Source organism: Erpetoichthys calabaricus, chromosome 4, assembly GCF_900747795.2.
Source record: "Erpetoichthys calabaricus chromosome 4, fErpCal1.3, whole genome shotgun sequence".
Classification (NCBI taxonomy): Eukaryota; Metazoa; Chordata; class Cladistia; order Polypteriformes; family Polypteridae; genus Erpetoichthys; species Erpetoichthys calabaricus.
This window is the reverse complement of record NC_041397.2, coordinates 158,256,197-158,280,804: the sequence shown is the minus strand read 5'-3', so window position 1 is coordinate 158,280,804 and position 24,608 is coordinate 158,256,197. Positions and strand designations below refer to the sequence as shown.

At 39.4% G+C, this 24,608-nt stretch overlaps 1 protein-coding gene across 1 annotated transcript in view; it reads left to right on the top strand.

The window, feature by feature from the left end:
* Positions 1 to 4,380: 4,380 nt before the first annotated feature.
* Positions 4,381 to 24,608, top strand: part of LOC114651160 (glutamate receptor ionotropic, kainate 1) — a 694,443-nt gene continuing 674,215 nt past the window's right edge. Inside the window, exon 1 of the mRNA XM_051925745.1 lies at positions 4,381 to 4,680. Within this exon, the coding sequence (XP_051781705.1) occupies positions 4,566 to 4,680 (115 nt within the window). The 5' untranslated portion in view covers positions 4,381 to 4,565. The remainder of the gene's footprint in view (positions 4,681 to 24,608) is intronic.

The window sequence follows — 24,608 nt, the reverse complement described above, 5'->3', positions numbered from 1 at the left end:
CAAAGTTATTGTCTGTCTGTATACCTGCATTGTTATTTCAATTTAATATTGTTCTTTATCAGTATGCTGCTGCTGGAGTATGTGAATTTCCCCTTGGGATTAATAAAGTATCTATCTATCTATCTATCTATCTATCTATCTATCTATCTATCTATCTATCTATCTATCTATCTATCTATCTATCTATCTATCTATCTATCTATCTATCTATCTATCTATCTATCTATCTATCTATCTATCTATCTATCTATCTACTGTGCTTATTCCTTCCAGCCCTGCAAGCAGGTCCTCCAACTTTCAAGGTAAAATTTGGGGGTTGGTGGCAGGATTGGCACACCAGCCACTGTAAGAAACCTCCCACTGTTCCAGTGTGGTGCTGAGGTGTCCCAATCCGGGTGGTTCATCGTGTGGTGGTTGTGGTAACACGCTGTAATCAACGCATACTCTCAACTTTCTCCTCCCCCTCCTTAGTCCAATACAAAATCACAGAATTGCATAGCCTATGCCAGCAGCACTGGCCGCAGGAAAGGAAATATCCTTGGACAGGATATAAACCCATTATGGGTTTTTTTGTTTCACATGCAGGTTATATAGTGCCTACCTAATGTCACTACTGTAGTAGACACCTCTGCAGCCTCCACGAGTCTGCGGGGTCTCCATATCTAAAGGATCCCCTCACCAGACCTCCACATAGTCAGCCAAAAGGTATATTTAATTTTTGCAAGAAAAATGTGCATTTTAGGCAAAATGAAACAGTGACAAACTGGTGTGACTCATCATGTGACATTACAACCTACAAATTGGCAAATCATGAGAAGATCTGCAAAAGTTAGCGAGTAGACAACAAAGAGATCCATCATGATAAGAAAAAGAATATAACTAAGTGCTACACAAATCAAGCACTGGGCACAATAGTCCATTGCCAAACTAACAAAGAAAACATCTATGCTTAAAGCATCAGTGGATGATGGAATTGGTTAAATGCTACCCATGTCATGGCAAGTGTGACTGAAGAGGTTTCTTCTGCTTGTGCTTCTTCTCCTTGCCCACCTCTTCCGAATGCAGATGACCACAGCAATGTACCTGAAAATCTGACAGCCCCAGACCAGGTTGAAATAAGGATATGTGATATTTGAATAGAAATGAGTAAAAATGATATTGGGGTCTGAAAATGTCGTATTATGTTTTTGCCACAGCAGTTTTCTCCAGACTGCAATTAATTTGCTGGTTTAATTTAGACTCTAAACATTTGTTTGAATATTTTTGATCTTCAGTGGTGAGGCAAACAACTTTAAGAAATAGGAGAACACCCAGGTAGCATTTTTCTAGGGAGCGATGAAAAAAAAAGTGTTAAATGCCTGAAATTGTTAAGGATTTCTTAGGATCCTCTTAGTGCAAATCAGGCTAACTGTGTTCATGGGGTTTTCTATTGTGGAACATGACCCGGACACAGACAGACAGACATATTCAAATCACCCCACACACGTTTATTTACAAAGTGCAGAAAGTGCTCCTCAGTCCCCAAGTCCCCAAAAGTCCAGGCCAACAACACACAATGCCTTCTCTTCTTCAGGCCGCCTCCTTGCCTCCTCCCAAACCTCGTCCGTCTTCCACCTGACTCAAGTCCTGAATGAAGAGAGGCGGCCCCTTTTATAATCACTTGGATGTGCTCCAGGTGCCTCCTGGCAATCTTCCACCGGCACTCCCCAGTGTGGCGGAAGTACCGGCTGCGTACCCGGAAGCACTCCGGGTGTCCCCGATCCTCTTCTCCCCAGCACTTCCGGGTGTGGCAGAAGTGCTGAGGTCCAGGGCTCCCAAGGCATTCGTGCACCCCCTGGTGGTGACCACTTTCCATCAAACCAACAGCTCTTTTTTTTAATTTCTTGATTCTCTTACATGCCATCTTCAGCTGACAAATTCACACTCATCCTGCACTGAAATGATGTGAGGTGTTGCCCCAACCTGTCTAACAAAAGTGCAGGGCACATTTGGGATAGACAGATTTGGAGCAGTCATAAAAGAGAAAGCACTCCAGAAGACTTGCGTTTCATCAGACAAAAGCTTTTTTAAATCAACACAGTGCCATGTATGGGCACAATGGGCCCTGACTGGAGGCATTTGGAGCATAGGGGCCAGCGATGTTTCTAATGCCAAACCTTTGATGTTTGCCATAAGAACAGGGGCCCCAGCGCACTACTTTGCCCAGGGGGGCTATGATGCTGATAAGATGGCCCTGGTTATCAATAACAGAATCCAAAAAACTCTAAATGTGTGAAAATGCAAAATATGGGAATGTTAAATTGTGGTTCTATTGTAATTTTTTTTTCCAGGGGCCCCAACTCTGTTATTGAGGGGTGTGATGTTGCAGGTCCTGCTCTATGATCCCTCTTCCAGTGTTCAGAGCCTCTAGAACTCGACACTGTCAATAGTCATGACCGGGATGAGCTGTACAAATAAGGATACCACATGAACCAAGAGGAAGGTGCAAAAGTGTACAGTGCCTTTATTAAAAACCACACTGTGTCCAAATAAATAGTACAGTGTTTCAAAACATCCATAAATAAATAATACATAAAATGTGAAAAAGTGAACGATAAAATAATTCAATAAATCTCATTAAAACAAAGTTTAAATCTGCTGGCAGGAACGATCATTTAAAAAAAAAAAATACGGTGCCTTTTTCTTTTAACCTGCAGCTCCCCTGCTAATCCCTCACAGACCTTGCAGCAGATGAGTCGCCCATTCTGCAGATGCAGCTCACCTTCTGCACATCCTGTTGTCTTCTATCCCATAGCTACATACAGGCTCCATCACCGGACCGAGACTTGGGTCCCCAACGTCCAAGGCAATCACGCTGGGGCTCTCACCACCAAGCCTTAACCCCTGCTGCCATCCTGGCCTTATGCTGCAAGCCATCCAAACTCCTGGTCACTCCAGCTCCTCTGAAAAGCTCAGTTGGAACAATCGCTTCCAACTGCCCCTGCCTAGTGTCAGCCTCACACTTCTTCTCAGGGCTCTTCTCCCAGCTGTTTTCACTCACACTCACTCACTCACTCACTCACTCACTCACTCACTCACTCACTCACTCACTCACTCACTCACTCACTCACTCACTCACTCACTCACTCACTCACTGACTGGCTCTTCTATCCTTCCTTGCACTTGCGCTTCTCCCTTTTAAAATTGAGATGTGGCACAGCTATGATGATTAGCAGCTCCCGGAATTAATTGCAGTCACAGGTGATTCTGCACCTGTGCACTTAAGTGCGGGATGGCCCGTGTTGCACACGGGAACCGCTCTTGCCAACTACCATGCCCTCCTACTTAAAACCACGGGTGCAGCAATTATTAATTTAAAATGACAATCAGCCGCAGACAACACTTTACCCCAAGGGGTTACATGTATATTGCGCTATGCCAATTATCAATAGGAAACAGTGTTTGAAATGGTGTTTGAACTCAGGATCCTGGAGCTGTCAGACATCAATGCTAACTGCTGCTCATTGTGGAACTTCCTGGAGATGTATCTACTTACATAGCCACGACCCCATACATCACTGCAGGTCAACTCCAGCAGTTTCAGGACAGAAGTGACATCTACACATGTCTAGACCAAGAGTTTGGTAATATATGTTTATACGTCATTACAACTCAAATTGCTCGAAACACTAACCACACCAAACCCTAACCTTAACAAAACTAACCCCTAACATTAACTAACACCTAACCTTAACCACTAATTGTACACGCTAACTGTTCTAACCCCTAACCTTAACTTCCATCCTATAACTGCTGGTCTCGAACTTCTGGCGTATGGTGCTTTGGCTCTGTAGTTGGATTTTATCGACTTCCAGGGAGGGTTTGGACCAATGGATGGCCAAAAACAGGATTCTAAGTGATCCAGCACCAGTTGACCTTCTCTACATTCATACATTAGATAATATTTTTATGCTTTAAGAACCTGTTATCAAATTTAAAAGAATCTAGATCTCTGTGCATGTTCCTATCTACAGCACATATTTCAGGCTGTTTCAACTCCCTCTGTTTTTAATATGTGTTGCACTCTTTTAACTGTACACTCTTTTAACCGATTAGTACAGGAAAAGAAATAATTCAGGGCTCTAATTTCTTAGAAGAGCTGAAGACACCATCTAACTACTTTTTAATCATTCTGTTAGAGATTAGAGGTACTGTTTCATCAGACCTCTGCAGAAGAATTTAATCATTGTCTCTGGTGTTCTAAAAAGAGTGAATATTGCGAGAATCGGTTTAATCTTTGGGAAGCACGGCAGCTCCAGCTTTATTTCTCATTAAGCTCCCTAAGGTAGACAGGAGCTCCAGGGTTTACCTTGCTGTTGATAAGCAACAGTTGAAATAAAGGGACACATCTAATAAGAGCTCCTGCATTTGAAGCAAGTGATGCTGCCAGGCGAATATGGGGTAAAAAGAGCAAAATGAAAGCATTGCCAAGGAGTTGAACAAAATGCCCAAGTGAATATATCGGCATCACAACGAAATCTGGGAAAGGAACTGGCAACCTGTCCGCATTAATTAAAAGGGGAAAAATGAAGACGCCTGCTAATTTCTGCTTTACCACAGATATGAAAATCGGACTACTAAGTTGCCTGTTTTATTTGACCTCAAATGTGTGTCTGACCTCTCAGCAAGTCCTCCGAATCGGTAAGTCCAATCTTCTTTACTAAAGTAGTCCAAATCAGAGTGCGTGCGTGTCTCAAAATCACACAACTATGACTCGATTTCCTGAGAACAATGTTTTTCAAAAAGTAGTATTTCCTTGTATATTATAAATGCATTCGAGCAACATACAATGTAATTGTTAAATGTTTGAAAAACAATTTATTTCAGAATAAAAAAGGGAAAAGATGATTTTAGGAGCGCATGGGAAATAAAAAGGAAGAAGAAGAAAAAAATGTTAACAAGAATCAATGTGTTATCGAGGCTGGGGCCTCTCCTGGCCTTTAAAGGTGTACCACAGGAACAGGCTGGGCCAATGATAATGGAAAATGGAACTTGAAACAGGACTGTTTAAGGAGGCTTCAGACGTGGGTAAAAGAGGTGCCTCTTCCAGGAGACCAATGAGTTAAACTTTATAGGGTCTCCTGAGTCCTCTTGAAGAGGAAGACAAAAACTACTGAGTGCCAAGGATCTGGTGTGCTGGGCAGTCTTTAATGGGTGTCAGAGGTTACAAGTGTCATCAAGACATCAGCTCAGAGTCTGACAATTCCGCAATTCAGGGTTGTATAGGGCTGGAATCCTCGCTGACCATTTTGGGTGCAAAGTGGGAAACATCCAGGAACTGCACACTTGTCCATCACAAGCCCCAAACATGACTTTGGGGATGTGGAAGGAAAACTCATGCAAATGTGGGGAAGGTGAGCAACTTCACGCAGGAAATAACCAGGTGCAGGATTTTAACCTGTGTGTCACCCCAGATGTCAATTAACGTTTACCTCATATTATACCTTTCATAGTCTTCACTCTCATGCAAAGCAACCTACATTTAAGAAACAACTGCACAAAAATAACAGTAGGGAATGGTAACATTAACAATGAAGTAAAGTGTTTATGGAAAGCAGCGGCATACAAGGGTCCCAGAAGATAAGAAATTAGAGGCTCACACTGCATCCCAGATTTAAATGCCGGAGCAGCTCCCACTTACAGAGAATGACTGACATAAAGGTGAATAAGCAACACTTGGAATATTTCAGACTGTTAGTCCTGTGATCTGATCTGGTATTATTAAACATGTTAATAAGGGAAATCAGTGAACTTGGTTGTTATTTTGAAGAAGTTGGATTTTGGGGTTTCTCAAAACAATAGCCAGCTAATGTAGAAGAGACACCTGCAAGGTTATAGCATCCAATTCTTCCTGTTATGCTGTAAAAGGAACTGTAGAATTACAGTAGAAAACTATTGTTTTTTTATGTGTGTGTGGAAAAGACAAAACAGTGGCATTTTAAATTTTGGTACTGTCTATTAGTCAAATCTTTGGTTGTTTACTGGTGAAGAGTCTAAAGCGAGATCCACGATATAAGATGAGTCCATTCATCTGAAGTTTTTCAATTAAAATGGTTACATTTTTAGTGTATGAGGAGCTTTGCGATTAAGCAGCTGACTTCAAGAAGAGTGCAATTTGAAACACATTTGCTTTACTTTTTATAATTTGAATTTTCAGTATTAGTATACGTTTTCCACCTGTACACAAAAATCAAACATTGTCACTTGGTGAAGATTATATTTTTGGTGCTGCTCCTGTCTCATTAATCTCTTCATTTCACTCAGTGCTTTCTATGTAAAATGTAAGCTGCTCCATATGGCTGAATTTTCAATTAACCTTTATTTGGATTAAGAGGAAATTGCAATGATTTAGATTACATAGTCTTTACTTCATCTTAAGAGTAATAGCCGTAAATCTTTTTCCAAATCAGTATAAACAACTGTCTATAATCTCCTTTAAAGAGAAATGTTTGATTTAACCGTTTTCCACATAGAACACTGATAATCCAAGCATTTTTAAATTTTTAGTCTGTCCTGAATTGTAGGTAGTAAATGATTCTTTATTAAGTTTTTTTGTAAAATTCAATTTTGTAAGGTTTGCATTTTATAGTAAAATTGTTGTTTTTGCTTGCCTTTTGATTTGGTGTAAACAGGAAATCATAATCCATCTGTTTTCTAAACCTGATTTGTTTGGGTCAAAAACTGAGAATTTCTCAGCTTTATTTAGGTAGTTAAAATTCACTGTTAATTTCTATGAAAATAAATAAACTACATTATATGCTAACCTGCTCTAAGTTACAAGTCATTTGACTTGCACTACACCTGACCCTCTTTCCTCACTTTGCAAGCGTTGAAGTCATATAGCGGCTCTCATTGTTTTGTTTTTTTGGACTGATTATGTGGGTCACCAAGCACCAGGTGTTTGCTGACAAACAGAACTCTCAGGTCTGGCACCTGGAGTGTTTCAAGTGTCCACATTCTGGATGAAGTCCTCTTTAATTGTCTCATAAGTAGATTGTTTCTTATCTGGCTTCCCATGTTAGACAGATTTGCTATGGATTATCATATTAGGAGCACATATCTCCAAATATCATAGTCCATTTAGGCACATGTAGGCAGCAGCAAGGACTGAGTGCATTGAGGCAGCAGTGCATTCCTGCTGTGTCACATATAAATAGCCTGCAGTGCTTATGAAATATTCTTTTTAAAACAGCATATCTTTGATTTCTTCTTCTTCTCATTATTATTATTATTACTAGCCAACCCACGGCGTAGCATACGCCACATAATCAGGCCGCTTTTTTAATGACTTTTAAGCACAGGGAAAAAATTAACATTTGAAAATTCCGTAATTTAATAAACCACCAAGAAAAGTAACATTGTAACAATGCACGGTACGAACCAACATACAATTGTCCGTGACTGAAAACTGGGGGACTGCCGTCGCGCCTTCTCCTCCCAGAGCGAGGGATGGGGGTGGACGGTGCTTGGGCATGGAGGGCGGAATGGGAGGAGAGGGGAAGGACGCCCATTCCGCCCCCTCCGTCATGCAAATCTGCTGATTTCTCATTCAGTATGCACTGCCTGCTCATGTGCCCACCCCCAACTCGTCACCTGAGTCGTTTTCGTCTTTGCACAGTCTTCATGCACCTGTGAGTCATGTTGACTGTTCATTTTCCAAACAGCGCCTCATTTGCTTTTGTCTCTAGTACATTCCAAATGCACCTCTGAGCCACGTAGAGGGGGGTTGTGTACAAAGGGCAGGGACGTAATCAGTGCGAGCGTATGACCCGCACTTCCTGGGAATTCCTCGTTCATAGGGAACAATTGCAAGCTCCGGTTTCCAGCACGAATGGGGTTCAATGGCTTACCCACACCTGTCTGCACCGGGTAGACACACGTTGATCCATTTAGTGTAGCGCGCGCGCAGTTACCTGATGCAGGAATCTGTATAACATTGAAAGAAGTGTTGTTTCCATGAAATACATTTGAAGTGGTGGCAATGGAAGGCAAATGAACAGTCAACATGGCTCACAGCTGGATTTGGACCGCAGCATAGACCAAAGCGAGTATGTGTTTGATGAGCTGTTCGAGTTGGCTCGCAGTGCTCTGAGGTGCGTTCCCTATCACGTGGAAGGAGGGGTAGAGTTTCTGGGCGGGGCTTCGTTGTTCCTTTCCCATGGTTTTTGATGGTGGACGCGGCCGGGTGTCGTAACCGAAAAGAATAATGAAAAGTCAACGTGGCTCAGAGGTGCATGTGGACTCCTAGCACAGACGAAAGCGACTTATGGGGTGGTCGGTGAGTTGTTGCATCCAGGCACATGAGCAGGCAGTGTGAATGCCTACAGAGCGAGGGTGGACGCGGGCCAGGGAATAAGGAGTGTTGGTGGGCGGGGAAACGTTTTCCGTGTTCCTGCAGGACCATCTAAGAAGACGCATGTTTGTCGCGGATGCGAATTGCTGTATGTAGCGTGTAAAACAGTTTGCGATGGTGCACGCGGTCGTGCGTCATAACCGAAAAGTCAACGTGGCTCAGAGGTGCATGTGGACTGTAGCACAGACGAACATAAATGACGGCGTGTTTTCCGAGGCGTCGTGTCCGAGTTGGTGGGCGTGGCTCTGCAAGTTGTCGTCGTATCCAATGTTCTTAGAGTTGGTGGGCGTGGCTGTCTTGCGTGCTTTCCATGGATGTCTACTTGTCGGTGGCTTAGTGAATTATATATATAGATTATTATTATATTTTATTGCTCAATTTTCCTTTTATATACATTTTGGTGTTTTGTTTTTATTTTTGCGCTGTATTAGTCTGAAAGAAAGTAGGGCTGGGGCTCTGCCAGATGAAACACTTGGAAAGTTGTTTATTTCCAGAGATTTCTAGAAAAAACAGAGCAAAGCTCATAGTTAAAGACTGATTAATCTACGGGACCAAAATGCTGTTATCCAAAATTTACAAAAAAAAAGTGTTACTGCACCCTGGCATTTGGCACCTGACAATCGCTGAACCCCAGACACGTTGGAGCACCACAACTGCTAATCAATTCAACCCTGGGACTTTTGAATTATTGTCCTTTATACCCTTCCACACACTAAAGTTCTTTGAATGCTACAACAGTACCTTGCGAATATAAATAGTGGAGCACGGACAGCACCTCAGTTAACAGAGAGACAGAGAAAGATAGTGAGCAGTCTAATGGCTGCAGCAACATTCACCCTGCCGAGACCCCAAAATGTCTTCAGGCAGAGCCTCATGTGGGGTATCCTGAATCATTGTTTGATACAAGCAATTATAAAATTATTATTTGTGTTTTGATTGTTCTTTATTGTTATTGTTGTGAATGTTTTGTCACCATTGTGGGTTTGAGGCAGCACTGTAAACACAATGATCTTCGCTCAATGCATTCCTAGCCCTGAACCTCATCCTTTTGTGGAGTTAATGCTCACTGAAGGACACAGAAAATAGCCATCTCATGATGCCAATGTAAAATGATATTGGGTTAAATTATTTCAATATGGATATTGGGCTCCGCCATAAATGAGTAGCTAGGAACAGCAGAGTATCCAATGTGGATTTTCATTTTAATTTTCTAAATACAAATATACACTGTATATTAAAACATTAGAAAAACTTTCCCAAGAACAAAGATCACTAATCCTATTCTCTTAATTTCTCAATTTTTTAAGGTCTCTAAAGAACTACACACTAGTTCTCATTACCAAACTAGTTATGTAATGTATTCCTTGTGTCTATGGTTCTCTATGTGAAGAAAAACTTTATAATGTTTGTGTGAAATTTACTCTTAATAAGTTTCCAATCATGTCCATGTTCTTCCTGAACTAATTTTACTGTGATAGCAGCTATCTTTTGTTCAAATTCACTTCATAATTTTCAGCAATTCCGTAATGCCACCTGTTATTCTGAGATTGCTTAAAATGAAAAGGTTTAATTACTTTAATCTCTCCTCATAGACCTTAGTTAACTCTTAGAATCAGCCTAGTCACCTCTCTCTGTACTTTTTGTAGCAATGCTACATCTTTTTTGTAATATGGAGACCAAAACTGCACACAGTACTTCAGTTGAGGCTTCACTAGTGTGTTATATAACTTAAGCATACTGTAACTTCCTTGGACTTCTACTTGACAAACCATACACTAACATTCTGTTAGTCTTTTTAATGGATTCTTCACACTGTCTAGACATAGATAGTGATGAGTCCACTACGACACTTAAGGTGTAGTTTAATGTTTCATCTTCAAATCTAACATTTTTATTTCATACTTGCAATACCTTATGTTTACTTACATTAAATTTCATCTGCCCATGTCTGAAAGCTAAGTCACTCTGTAATGATTCAATGGATTCTAGATGATCTGGCAATCCATCAAGCTTGGTATCATCTACAAACTTAACTAGTTAGTTATTTAAAGATCATTTATAATCATTTATATATATTAATATATACAATAAATATATATTAAAAATAACAGTGGGCCCAGCTGTAAACATATGAGGGACACCATTTTTAATATTGCCTAACTTTGCGTCCTGTTTTTTAGCCAGTTTTATACCCATCTTCATACTACACCATAAACTTTAACTTATTTTAGTCTGATGCCCAGCCTCTCATGTGCCATTTGAAAATCATGATAAATAATATCATATGCTTCACTCTGATTGAATCATTTTGTTTCACCATAGAATTCCAGCATATTAGTAAAATATGACCTTTCCAGTCTGAAATCACATTGACTATTTACTAACATTTCTTCTTGCCATGTGCTGCTCAGTATTTTCTTTAATAATTAACCCAATAAGCTTACTGGCCAATAGCTGCTTGGATCTGCTCAATCACCCTTTTTATATAACAAGATAATAATTGTCATTTGCAGTCATTGGGAATTTTACAAGAGTACAGTGACTTTTGAAAAATATGCTTCAACAGTTTATATATGTACTCATTAACTTCCTTAAGCACTCAAGAATAATTGTTATCTGATCCAGTGTATTTCAGCCTATTTAATTTAAGCAGTACTTCTCCCTCTGTAATTTCCAAATCACTCAGTCCCTGATACTGATGGGAGGTCATTGTCTTCCTCATATATAAAAACATCAGGAAAAAAGCAAGTTTAGAGCATTTTCTATTTCAACCATAACACTTTCCATTTGGTGGGTCAGTTGGTGGTCAAGCCACTGCCCTGTCCTTCAAGTTTTCAGCTGGTGTCCTCTTTCTGACAGCTGTTTTCCTCTCCATGCCCTATCTATGTCCAGGTGACAATAGAAGAAAGAAAAATAAAAAAAATCCAATCAGCAGCATCACTAAAGGAAATAAACCTCTGGGATTTTCATAGTCAGTTGTAAAAGACAAACTGAAAATACAAAGTCACATTCCCGGAGACTTGGGCAAACACGCCACTCACCCCTTCCTGGGCATTCTACAGTAGAGTCTTTAATGAGCCATCTAATCTGATGACAAAATCTTTCCATCTTTGGAAATCAAGGCTCCCAGTATCTCAGGTGTCTTTTCGTGTATAGGAAAACAGCTTGGCAGTAGAGTAGAGACTTAGTAACAGTTCATAATTATTGTAATAACTTATTTTTATACAAATGACTAACAAGCAGAGAAGCAATATTGTATGTACAGCTGATCAGCAGCTGTATTCAGGGTATGCTAGAGTAAAGTCTAAACCACTGCAGTATTCAATCCTATGCAGAAATTAATTTCTCTGTATTCTACATATTTAGAAACTGTCTTATTTTTCAATATTTTAATGCTGGAAAAACAGGATTTACTTAGTCTTGTAACATGTATTTTAAAAAAACATGTGTAGGACTGTGTATTTGCTGACACTGATTTTTTTTAAAAATTCTCTAAATGAAAGGCCTACGGATCCTCCCTGCGTGGAGTTTGCATGTTCTCCCCTTGTCTGCTTGGGTTTCCTCCGGGCACTCTGGTTTCCTCCCACAGTCCAAAGACATGCAGGTTAGGTGGATTGGCGATTCTAAATTGGCCCTAGTGTGTGCTTGGTGTGTGGGTGTGTTTGTGTGTGTTCTGCGGTGGGTTGGCACCCTGCCCAGGATTGGTTCCTGCCTTGTGCCCTGTGTTGGCTGGGATTGGCTCCAGCAGACCCCCGTGACCCTGTGTTTGGATTCAGCAGGTTGGAAAATGGATGGATGGATGAAAGGCCTACAATTCTAAGGGTAATAATGCTCAGTCTCATTTCAGTTGTTAATTACCATTTTCTTGCAATTACCACTGTTACCACTGTTATATGATACATCATTTGTACTTGGGCACATCTTCAGTGATAGAACCTGGAGTGTTTTAGGTCTTTCAAACTATCATACACAATCTTCCAGGTGACCCAGCTGAGGTTGATGAGACCTCAGCCTCTGTCCAAGTGGCTTACTACAGAACCCTGGCTCTCCTCTCTCGGCCAGAGACATTGGGAAGCTTTCTCAGCTTTTCTCAGCAGCCTCCATGTTATCCCTGATGGCTCTTGCCTTGCTTGCTCTGATGATGCCAAGGATTCCATACGCCTTCCACAGGGATTGCCCTGCAAACCTTTTGCTGCCCACCTCTACAGGCAAGCACCTTGTTCTCCACCAGCTCCTGGCTTGTTGCCTTTTTCATTTTTGGGCCCTTCCATCCTCTCTTCCCAGGGAACCGTAAACTTCACCGGTATGAGTTGTTTTGTGACATCCTAACTGATGAGAGATGTCACAGGTGTCTGGATGATGTGTGATGGTATTCTCAGTTGCTTTTCTAGATCAACTGACATCACCCAATCCTGTGGTTTGTGTACCAGACCAGTCTCACTGCGCTTTCGAAGCTGCCTTGGCTGCTCTCATTCCTTGATAAATGCCACCACTCTGGTGAACACACGAACACTTCTGCTGGTGCCTGTCCCTTGCTGATCTCTCCTGCCACTGACCTGAGCACTTGATTGCACATCAATATCAGCCCTCCCCCAGACCTTTAGGGTAGCAGCTTAAGATATGTTCCAATGCTCCTTTCCCTGGACACATGTAACAGACTGGTGAATCTGTCTTACCCCATATGGAAAGGTTAGGCAGGCTTGGTAGGACATAATAGACTCCTTAAATCAGGAACTTAATCTGATCTGAATCCTTCCAGATGTCCTCCCAGGTGATCTTCCTCTCCAAATACTGCTCCCACCTTATCCATGCTCCTTGCTGCTTCATGGCCACTGTTCTGTGGTTCCTTTCCTTCTTGATGGCTGCTCGAAGTTCCCCCAGCACAAACTCCCTTCTTTTTTTTCCTTTGGCAGTGTCATACCTTTTTGTCACAACACTCTCAAGTCCAGCTCTACCCTGGGATACTCTTCCTTCTAGGACTTTGTGCTGAAGATGGGTCTCTGCTTGTCTCACAGCTTCAGCTGCCTTCCACTTCTCCAATGACCTCCACTAGCCACCTTTGGGTCACCTGACTCAGTATATTGCAGGTGCTCTCTCACTCTAGTGACCATGAACCCCTCCTTCACTGAGCTAAATGGTATTGTTAGCTTGTTACTGTTGCCGTACAATGCAAAGCTGCTCCAGCTGCGAGGCGAACCTAACCATCTCCTAATGTGGCTGCTGACCAATTATTGAAAACATCAAACTTTCTACTGTGTAATATTGTCCAAGTAGTATTTCAGAGGGTGTAGCAACATAGTCTGTTCCAACGCTGCTTTAAGACAGACAGAGGATTTTTAAGTAATTAACAGAGGTTGGGATACCTGTGCAAATTGTTTCCTTCAAATTGCAAGGCTTAATTTACTTTAATTGCTGCAGAACATTTAGACATTGTAACCTATTAGTTGTTCCCTGAAGAAGGCCCATTTGTAATATTCTGATATTTCCTTTGTTTAGTTCTTGCTAACCTAAATATTAAATTTAAACCTCTTTCAGTTTACTGTTTATTTTTTCACCATTTTTTTCAGTTTACTGTTTATTTTTTCACCATTTTAAGTTATTCATTGTATTTCAGCTGATTATATTTGAAGTAAAACTGGAAAAACTGAGGTGTTCTAATCTTTTGACTGGAAGTGTATGTTTTCTTGTTTCAGTTCCCTCCATTATCTCATTTTGCTCTTTACCTATCAAACTATAGCACAAATTGCCTGTTGTTGCAGGTATGAAAATGTATAATTCCATACATTAGCCATATACTTAGCTGTATTCTTCAGTGACACCAAGGGCTTACTAAATACTGGAAAAAGCAATACTCTTAGTTTGGTTGCCTGAATCTAACAGGAATATAAAAGTAAAAGTCATTGTACTTAGTGTCAAGTTGAGAAGCTGACTCAACGCAGAGTCATTCTTCACAACCGTACTGCCGTCATGACCTGGAAATGTATTGGCAGACAGCTGTGTGAACTAAATTACCAATAGTTCCTTGTTGTCATAGATTTTTATGAAGATTCCAAGAGGAAACTAGAAGTTTGCAGTTATTGTGTGGGAAAAGTACAAGGATATTGGGGGAATTAAAGGACACATTTAAAAAAAAGTTTAATGAAGAGTATAATTATCAAGAGAAGCTAACTTAATCAATTGTTAAAACCAGTGTGCATATTAGAATGAAAGTTAAAAATAGAGCAATGTCCCAAATAACTAACATGTTTATATTGCTCTTAACTAACAGAAATCTTCTTTCTTCATTCTAAATTATTTTTCAATGTCAATCTAATGTTTGGATGCTGAGTAGCCATGTGCCACCTTCTTATATAGGATGCACATAATGACTCGCAACATGGGTAAACTTAAAAAACTTGCCCTCAGCCACACAACAACAGTCACAAAAGATGCTGTTGTCAGAATATTGGGTTTAACAAATACTAAAACAGAGGCACTTTTGGAAAATTAGCCTCAGTGAATTGTAGTGTCAAATAAAAATTGACTAAAATATGTGATTTGTGAACCATAGGAAATTTGAATATCTTATAAATAATTGAAAGGAACATGTTTTATGTCTACCTCTAGCAGCTCAGATCTTGGTGCTTCAGTAACATCATAATCCTTTTATTGTTAGATAGTCAGTAGCTATACAAAGTCATGAGTTTACAAATTACTGATTCAAATGGTCTTCCACATCTAAAAAAATTGCTTAACATGGAGATGCTTATGACCTCTGCTGTCAATGCAAAAACTCAATCAACTTACTTTTTTACTTCCTTATCAATATCCAGAAGTACTTGGTCACCTCTCTAGCATGAATTTATTGGAAAACCATCATATACTAGGAGATTTACTTAAATTTCGGTTACTACAAATAATTTTTAGGAGTGCACATTTTGTTTGCCATTAAACATAACTATACAAAATGATTCCCTATTTATTTAACTTTTATGTCCATTACATTACAATTTCCTTGGTGTCAAACCACCTCTTAAATTAAAAATGTTCATTTGATATATTTAGTTGCTAATGGTATTTTAGTGACAGGGCATTTAAAAATGAAATAGAATATAGTGTCCAAAAACAAAACAGATAAACTAGATGCCTTATGGTTGAAAATATAAATGCTGGATTTGTTAACTTGCCCTACATAGCCAAAACCGATTGCCTGATTAACCAAATAGCTGCTAGTTAACACAAAACTATCACCTAAAACATGACCAAAATAAAAATTAATAGAGCACACAAATACAGTGGCCTAGCTCGAGTTTGCGCCACTCGAGGTGGGGCGGGGCTTCAATTTGCCGCCCTCCAACGTATCTGAATATGTTAACCTATTTAAATAGAAAATTAAAATGAGGTATAGAGAAAAATTAAGATACATTTTGCATAGATTTATTTATATATAGAGAAACAGCAATATTTTTTTTCACATATAATTATTTATAAGCATCAACTAGACAAGAATAGAGTACAGACGCACTGATAAGCCATGTTCTGATTATTAGTTTAATATAATTACGCTGCGAAAACCAGAACTAGTGTGGTGTACAAGTGATAGGTGGGGATGAGCAAGAACGTATTCGGATTGCTAACAAAACGAAATTATACATTGTGAATTAATTGTTTATCTTCCTAGAAATTATTATCGATGTAATGAATTTGTGAATTTCCCCTTGGGATTAATAAAGTATCTATCTATCTATCTATCTATCTATCTATCTATCTATCTATCTATCTATCTATCTATCTATCTATCTATCTATCTATCTATCTGTTTCTGTTTATTTTTGTTATTGCCTCATAAATTCCAACTGCCGTGTCTGACGCCGTCACAGAAGGACCGTCTGAAAATGATTTTTGAAGCATTTGTGGATGAAAATCAGAGAATTCATTCATGAGTGATATTTTTCCGAATCCTGTTGCCTACACATGAAGTGTTCTGAGCCTTTTGGCCAATAATGCCGCCCTCAAAAATGTGCCACCCGGGGCGGACTGCCCCCTCCGCCCGCCCCTAGCTACGCCACTGCACAAATACAAACAATGCCCTCAGAAAATTAAATATGAAAAAGGCAAACAACAATTTCACACAAATATTGAATACATTTCATTTGGATACTTTATGGTTCTTTAGATCAGTGGTTCCCAAGGTTCCTCAAAACAACCAAAACCGACGGTTCATGGCCTCCCATTAATACTTGGTCACAGTTAATCGTAGTCACCAAATATTAAAAAACAGCAAAATAACTCAAAGTCAATGGGATATCTGAGTCCGTTTCTTGGCTGCATAGTTCTACTTCCAGGTTCTCCCTCTTACTGTATTTATTTGTTAATAAAGGAAGTTGGTTCCTGAATATTGACAACACTGTCCAAAAATAAAAGCTTTCCAGAGCTAATTAATATTAGTAAACACTAAAATAAAATTATAACATTTTAACATTAGGACAGTCTAGACCAGAACAGGTCTTTCAGCCCAACGAAGCTTACTAGTTCTAGCACCTTAATTCTTCCAAAAAACATCTTCTACTTTTGAAAGTCCCTAAAGTCTTACTGTCTAACACACTACTTGGTAGCTTATTCCAAGTGTCTAAGGTTCTCTGTGTAAAAAAGACTTCTTAATCTTTGTGCAAAATTTACCCTTACCAACTTTTCAACTATGTCCCTGTGTCCTTGATGAATTCATTTTAAAATAACAGCCTTGATCCACTGTACTAATTCCCTTCATAATTTTAAACACTTCAGTCATGTCTCCTGTTAATCTTTTTTTGCTTAAACGGAAAAGGCTCAGCTCTTTTAATCTTTCCTCATCATTTATGTCTTGCATCCCTGCAATTGGTCTAGTTGCTCTTCTCTGGACTATTTCTAGAGTTGCTTTGTCCTTTTTTTGGCCTGGAGACCAAGACTGTACACAGTACTCTAAATGAGGCCTCACCAGTACATTATAAAGCTTAAGGATAACCTCTGTAAGAGCCAATCTTAAAAAGTTAAAGTTTTGAGTTAAACTCATATTAATGTTTGCTTTACTTGAATAGAATATAATATCTTCTATAGTCATAGACAATGGTATAGTCTTTTCCCCCTATAAGTTAGCAAGATATAGAATCTTCTTACTATAACTGAGAAACTGTGAGTTAATAAGCTCTTGTTGTGTTTAGAACAGGTCCCAGTAAACAGGGACTTGAAAGATCCATTTTTAAGTTAGAAATGGGATAGGCATACAGTTTTCTGACCGTTTTGAAATGGTTCAGAAATTATAAGTGACTAGTAACGATTTAAGATGTAACAAGATTAAGCTTAGAACTAAATTTTTTCTTATTATAATTTTTTCTTTTTTTTGCTATTTTTAATTTTCTTTTTTGTGTGAACTGTTTTACTTTCAAACTTAACTAAACTGTTAAAAACGAAGATATTTTGTCTGTGGAATCATTTCTGCGCATCAGGCTTTTGTTGAATCCCATTTTTTAAGTTGGAGCTGCTGAATTTTGGAAACTTTGGGAAAACGCAGCTACATTTCGTCAGAAAATTTGCCATTTTGAAAGCCTCGAACTTGAACTGGAATCTACCATCTGAGGACGCTTCTTCTCCTGAACTTGTCAACGAAAGAAAAAGAACTGAGTCATCCCGAGGTACTGTGCTTTTACCTTCTATCTCTGCGCTATCGTAATGAAAACAAGGTCGCCGCACCTGAACTTGAGAAGATTTTAAGAGACTGTGGTGTTATAAGAGACTTTGTGGATGATCGCCTTTGCTTTTGCCTGAGTTTTTGAAGCCTCGTTATAAGGAAATATCCGCTTTGTTGGAACGTTCCTATTGTGACGTTTGTTGCTGTCAAGAGAATCAGCTGTTGTCATGGCAATGTCTAAGCATAATTCCAGTGAAGCTAGTAGTGAATTGAGTACAGACTCGAAGCCAGAAAATGTAATAGGAGATCTTAAAGGTCACATAAGTCAGAGGAAAGATAAACTTTCTGTGCTTATAGCTGAAATAGAAAGTCTTAAAGATACTCCAGAAAATCATTCAGAAGTAGCTGAAAGACTTGAAAATTTTTGCGAGACGCACAGTGAGATAGAAGAATTGAATCAAAGGCTAATATCAATGCTGAGTAAAGAAGGCGCGATTAAGAAACAGAAAACGACATTCGCTGAAAGCTCTAAGAATTAGAACGAATTTATTACTGTTACAAAGCTATGGCTGAAAGATGCAAATAGATTGTTATTACATAAATCCGACGACCAGCTAGTTAACCAATTCGAAGATATGCAATTGCAAGAACGGAAACGCTCAAAGTCAAAGGAGCGAAAGGCTACTTCGCAATTAAAGCGCACTTTAGATATTAAATATGACTCTTTAGCCCAGAAAAGCACTGCAGCAGCATCATCACCTTCTACGGCAGTTTTGGTTGAACAATCGACCCTTGATAGAATCCTACGAAGGTTGGATGAACTCGAGTCGGAAAGGCAGGAATGACAGAATCAAGCTGAATATCAGAAAGCAGTCATTGAAATGGCTAAATCGTTAACCCAACAAAACAGAGCTACTACTCCTACTCCACCTCCAGCACCAACACCAGCAGCAGCACCAACCCCAGCGCCACGAGATGAAGTACCACATAGACAGGTTCCTTTACTTTCAGGTGACCCACTTGACTATGCAGATTTCATCAGAGCCTTTGATCATGCTGTGGGTGTTGTATTAGCAAACTCACAAGATAAATTAGATTACTTGATCCAGTACACCAGAGGTTTGCCTCAAGAAATGATTAAAGGCTGTTCACGAATGTCACCAGATGAAGGCTACTCAGAAGCTAGAAAATTGCTTAAAAGATGTTATGGCAATGAGCTATTCGTAGCAGACGCATACCTCAATAAAGCATTGAAATGGCCTCAAATAAAGCAAAACGATGGGGAAGCTCTAAGAGATTACGCAAACTTCCTCTCAATCTGCATGAACACTATGAATGATACAGAGAACGGTGGAGAATTCAATAACAGTTATAACGTGCGTGTTATGCTTAAGAAACTTCCATTCTCTCTGAGAAACGAAAGGATGAGGCATGCTTATAAGCTTAAAGAAAATAAAACGAGACCTGGCATACCTGAACTAATTAATTTTTTGTGTAACGAAGCTGAAATGCTTCTAGACCCTGTGCACAGTACCGTTTCACAAGGTGACACTTGTATAGAGAAAAAAGAAAAGATTGAGAAAGCTAAGTCTCCTCAGAAATACGGTCAGAGATCGGAAAGTATTTTTACCACGAGTATTTCTAGTGTTGATGAAAAGGAGGCAAGAGAAACCTTGGTTGAAAAGACTGTTAATGACACATGTGCATTTAAAAATCCTTGTATATTCTGCAATGGGCAGCATATCCTTGCTGGATGTAATAAAATCAAAGGATTGCCACACAAAGAAAGAATTGACTTTTTAAAATCTAAAGGTTTATGTTTTCGCTGTCTCAAACAGGGACATCTTGGTAAGAACTGTAAAGAAAGAATGAAATGTCAGACATGTTCTTTTCAGCACCCAGACATCTTGCATATCAAAAAAGATTCTGGAGCAACATCTAAATCTACAGCTAGTGTGGCGACATCTACTGAAAATGAAATAGAGACCGGAACTTGTAACTTTACTGGGGCCGAAGAAGAATGTGCGCTGCAAGTAGTTCCTGTTAAGGTAAAATCTAAGAAGAGCGAAAGGTATGTAGAAACATACGCCTTTATAGACCTCGGCAGTACAGTAACAATTTGCACTGAAAGGCTCCAGAGACAATTAAGCCTTCAAGGGAAAAGAACACAAGTATTTCTCAAAACTATGAATAACTATGATGATGATTCAAAGGTGCTAACTCAAAGTTCTGTCTTATCAGATTTACAAGTCTGTGGTCTCAATGATGATGAATATATTGATTTGCCAAAAGTCTTTACACAGGTCTCCATTCCAGTGGACAGAGAAAATATTCCACTACAAGAAGACATCGATAAGTGGGCATATCTAAAAGAGGTACATCTAACTATTGATTCTGAAGTTGATCTTTTAATAGGAATCAACTACCCAGAAATCTTCAAGCAGACACGATTCATACCTAGCCAAGGAGGTGGACCTCATGCTATGAAGATTGCACTTGGATGGGTGGTTGGTGGACCATACAAAGAGATAGATGACCTCACAAAACAAAGTGGTAAGATGCTCAAACATTCAGTCAATCGTGTGTCAATAACAGAGATTGAGGATATGTTGCTGCAACAGTATAACACAGATTTTCCAGAGCGCAGCTGTGAAGAAAAGGAGGAGATGTCACAGGAGGACATCAAGTTCATGCGCATAGCCTCAGAATCTGCGAATCTGGTAGGTAGCCATTATTGTTTAAATTTGCCTTTGAAGGATGAAACACTGAAAATGCCAAACAATCGCTGTATTGCTGAACAGCGTACTATAGAACTCAAAAGAAAACTGAGCAAAAATTCAGGTTTCCACGGAGACTATAAAGCCTTCATGAAAGACATTATAGACAAGGGTTATGCTGTCAAAGTACCCAAAGAAAACCTAAATTGCAATGAAGGCAGAGTGTGGTACATTCCACATCACGGTGTGTATCATCCAAAGAAAACTAAAATTCGAGTGGTCTTTGACTGCACAGTCACCTATCAGGGAATCTCATTTAATGAGCAATTATTAAAAGGCCCCGACCTAACTAACACACTCATTGGCGTCCTTACAAGATTCAGAAAGGAGCCAGTAGCACTAATGGCAGACATTAAGTCAATGTTCTACCAAGTTAAAGTACCAGATAAAGACACTGATCTTTTACGTTTTTTATGGTAGCCTGAAGGTAATTTAAGTAAAGACCTTGAAGAATACAAAATGACGGTACATCTTTTTGGTGCTACTTCTTCACCCAGTTGTGCTTCTTATGCTTTGCGTAGAACAGCCGAAGACTACAGAGATACATTTCCTGAGGAAGCTGTTAACACCGTTCTCAATAACTTCTACGTGGATGACTGCTTAAGGTCAGTGACAACAAAGGAACAAGCAATAAAGCTGGCAAAGGACCTCCAAGCTCTATGCCTCAAAGGGGGTTTTCATTTGACTAAGTGGGTGAGTAACAACAGAGAAGTTTTATTGTCTATACCAGAAGAAGACAGAGCTCATGAACAAAAGGACTTAGACTTGAGCCACAGTCTCCTTCCCACAGAGCATGCCCTGGGTGTCCAGTGGTGCACAGAAATGGACAGTTTCAAATTTCAGATTAAGTTACAAAACAAGCCCGCTACAAGGCGTGGTATTCTGTCTGTTGTTAGCTCAGTTTATGATCCACTTGGTTTTCTAGCACCCGCCCTACTGCCAGCAAAACTTATTCTAAGAGACTTATGCAAAGAGAAATTTGGGTGGGATGAAGAAGTAGAAGTCAAACACATTCACATTCAAAAATGGAAAAAATGGATGGATGATTTGCAGTTACTTACAGACTATAAAGTGAACAGATGCTTCCAACCTACCGGGTTTGGAACCATAAAGACAGCACAAATACACCATTTTCCAGATGCTAGTGAAGATGGATATGGCACTGTCACTTACCTTGTCTTAACCAATGAAGAGGACAAAATGCTTAAAGGTGAGCTTCAAATGCACTTAGAAGAATCTACATTTTGGACTGACAGCACCACGGTGCTAAAAAACATTTCAAATGAAGCACTCGGTTCAAGACCTTTGTTGCCAACAGAATCTCCGTGATCAGAGATCATTCACAGCCTTCACAGTGGAGGTATGTCACATCTGTCCTTAACCCAGCTGATCAAGCATCTAGAGGGCTAAACATAGAAAACTTTCTCAAAAGCACCACATGGTCACAAGGTCCAAGTTTCTTATTGAAGCCCGAACAGGAGTAGCCAAAAAGACCAGATCAACCAAATGATTCACTCACTGAAGGTGATCCAGAAAAACAAAAATCACTCATTGCAAAGCACATGAAAAGGTATAAACTGACTTTAAAAACAAATCCAATTTCTCTAGACGATTTAGTTAAAGCCGAAACAGAGCTTATCCGCCTCAGTCAACAACAAGAATTTCCAGAAGAATGAAAGGCTTTAAAGAAAAAGACTTGTGTAAAAAAGAATAGTCAAATCTATAAACTTGACCCGATCATACAAGATAGAATACTGAGAGTTGGAGGAAGACTCTGCAAAGCTGCAATGCCCGAAGAAGCTAAACATCCTGCAATTCTACACAAGCATTCACATGTTGCTTCTCTCATATTGCAACACATTCATAAACGAATTGGTCATTGTGGGCGCAACTACATGCTCGCACAGCTACGCCAAAAATACTGGATACCTCAAGCGAATTCAGCTATCAGAAAAATAATTTCAAAGTGCACAACGTGCAGAAGATACAATGCGAAAGTAGGTGAGCAAAAAATGGCAGATTTGCCAGAAGATCGTCTAGCACCAAACCAACCACCGTTTACAAATGTCAGAGTCGATTATTTTGGCCCCTTCCTAGTCAAAAGAGGAAGAAGCCTAGTTAAGAGGTATGGAGAAATTTTCACATGTTTAACAACCAGAGCTGCACACATAGAGATTGCACATAGCTTAGGCACTGATTCTTGTATCCAAGCCATACTCCGATTTACCGATAGAAGAGGACAAGTTAAAATCATACGCTCAGACAATGGAACAAATTTTGTTGGGGCAGAAAGAGAGCTACGAGAAGCTATTAAAAAATTGGAACACAAAAAAAATCAGCGACACTATGATGCAAGAACAAATCAAATGGATTTTCAATCCACCATCAGCTTCTCATCAAGGTGGAGTGTGGGAAAGACAAATAAGGAGCATAAGAAAGATCTTAAATTCAACACTAAACCAACAAACACTCGATGATGAAAACCTTCCTACAAAGATGTGTAGAGTGGAATCAATACACAATAACAGACCCCTTACAAAGACATCAGTTGACCCAAATGATTTAGAACCACTCACACCCAATCACTTGTTGTTACTGAAGACAAAACCTAAATTACCACCCGAACTCGTTTCAGAGAATGAACCATACCCAAGAAGACGCTGGAAACAAATTCAATACATGGCCGATTTGTTTTGGAAAAGATGGACTAAAGAGTATTTACCAATACTTCAAGAACGTCAAAAATGGCTTGCACCAAGAAGAAATTTTGAACCAGGGGACATTGTTTTAATTGTAGATAAAGCTACACCTTGCAATTCCTGGGTAATGGGTCGAGTCATCAAGACAATGCCAGATGCCAAAGGTGCAGTCAGAAGAGTTTGTGTGCAGACCAAAACCAGCACACTGGACAGACCCGTGAATAACCTGTGCCTGCTTCAAGAAACAGCCAATGTTTAAAATGAGAAATTTTTAAAATGTTTGTTTGCAGTGTTATTGCTAGTGATTTGAAAACAATAGTTAAAATAAAGCTAACTGTCTCATATTGAAGTAAAGAATAGTAATTGACTCCGCTCCTGCATAGCCAATTAGGGGTCGGAAATATAAGAGCCAATCTTAAAAAGTTAAAGTTTTGAGTTAAACTCATATTAATGTTTGCTTTATTTGAATAGAATATAATATCTTCTATAGTCATAGACAATGGTATAGTCTTTTCCCCCTATAAGTTAGCAAGATATAGAATCTTCTTACTATAACTGAGAAACTGTGAGTTAATAAGCTCTTGTGTTTAGAACAGGTCCCAGTAAACAGGGACTTGAAAGATCCATTTTTAAGTTAGAAATGTGATAGGCATACAGTTTTCTGACCGTTTTGAAATGGTTCAGAAATTATAAGTGACTAGTAACGATTTAAGATGTAACAAGATTAAGCTTAGAACTAAATTTTTTCTTATTATAATTTTTTCTTTTTTTTGCTATTTTTAATTTTCTTTTTTGTGTGAACTGTTTTACTTTCAAACTTAACTAAACTTTTAAAAACGAAGATATTTTGTCTGTGGAATCATTTCTGCGCGTCAGGCTTTTGTTGAATCCCATTTTTTAAGTTGGAGCTGCTGAATTTTGGAAACTTTGGGAAAACGCAGCTACAACCTCCATGAACTTATACTCTACACATCATGCTGTATAATCAAACATTCTGTTAGCTCTTTTAGTGTCTTCTGAATGCCCCTGCTGCATCTGTTCCAGGGGAGCAACCATGGGCAGCTCAATACCTCTCCCGGTACGCTTGGTGGCAGTGA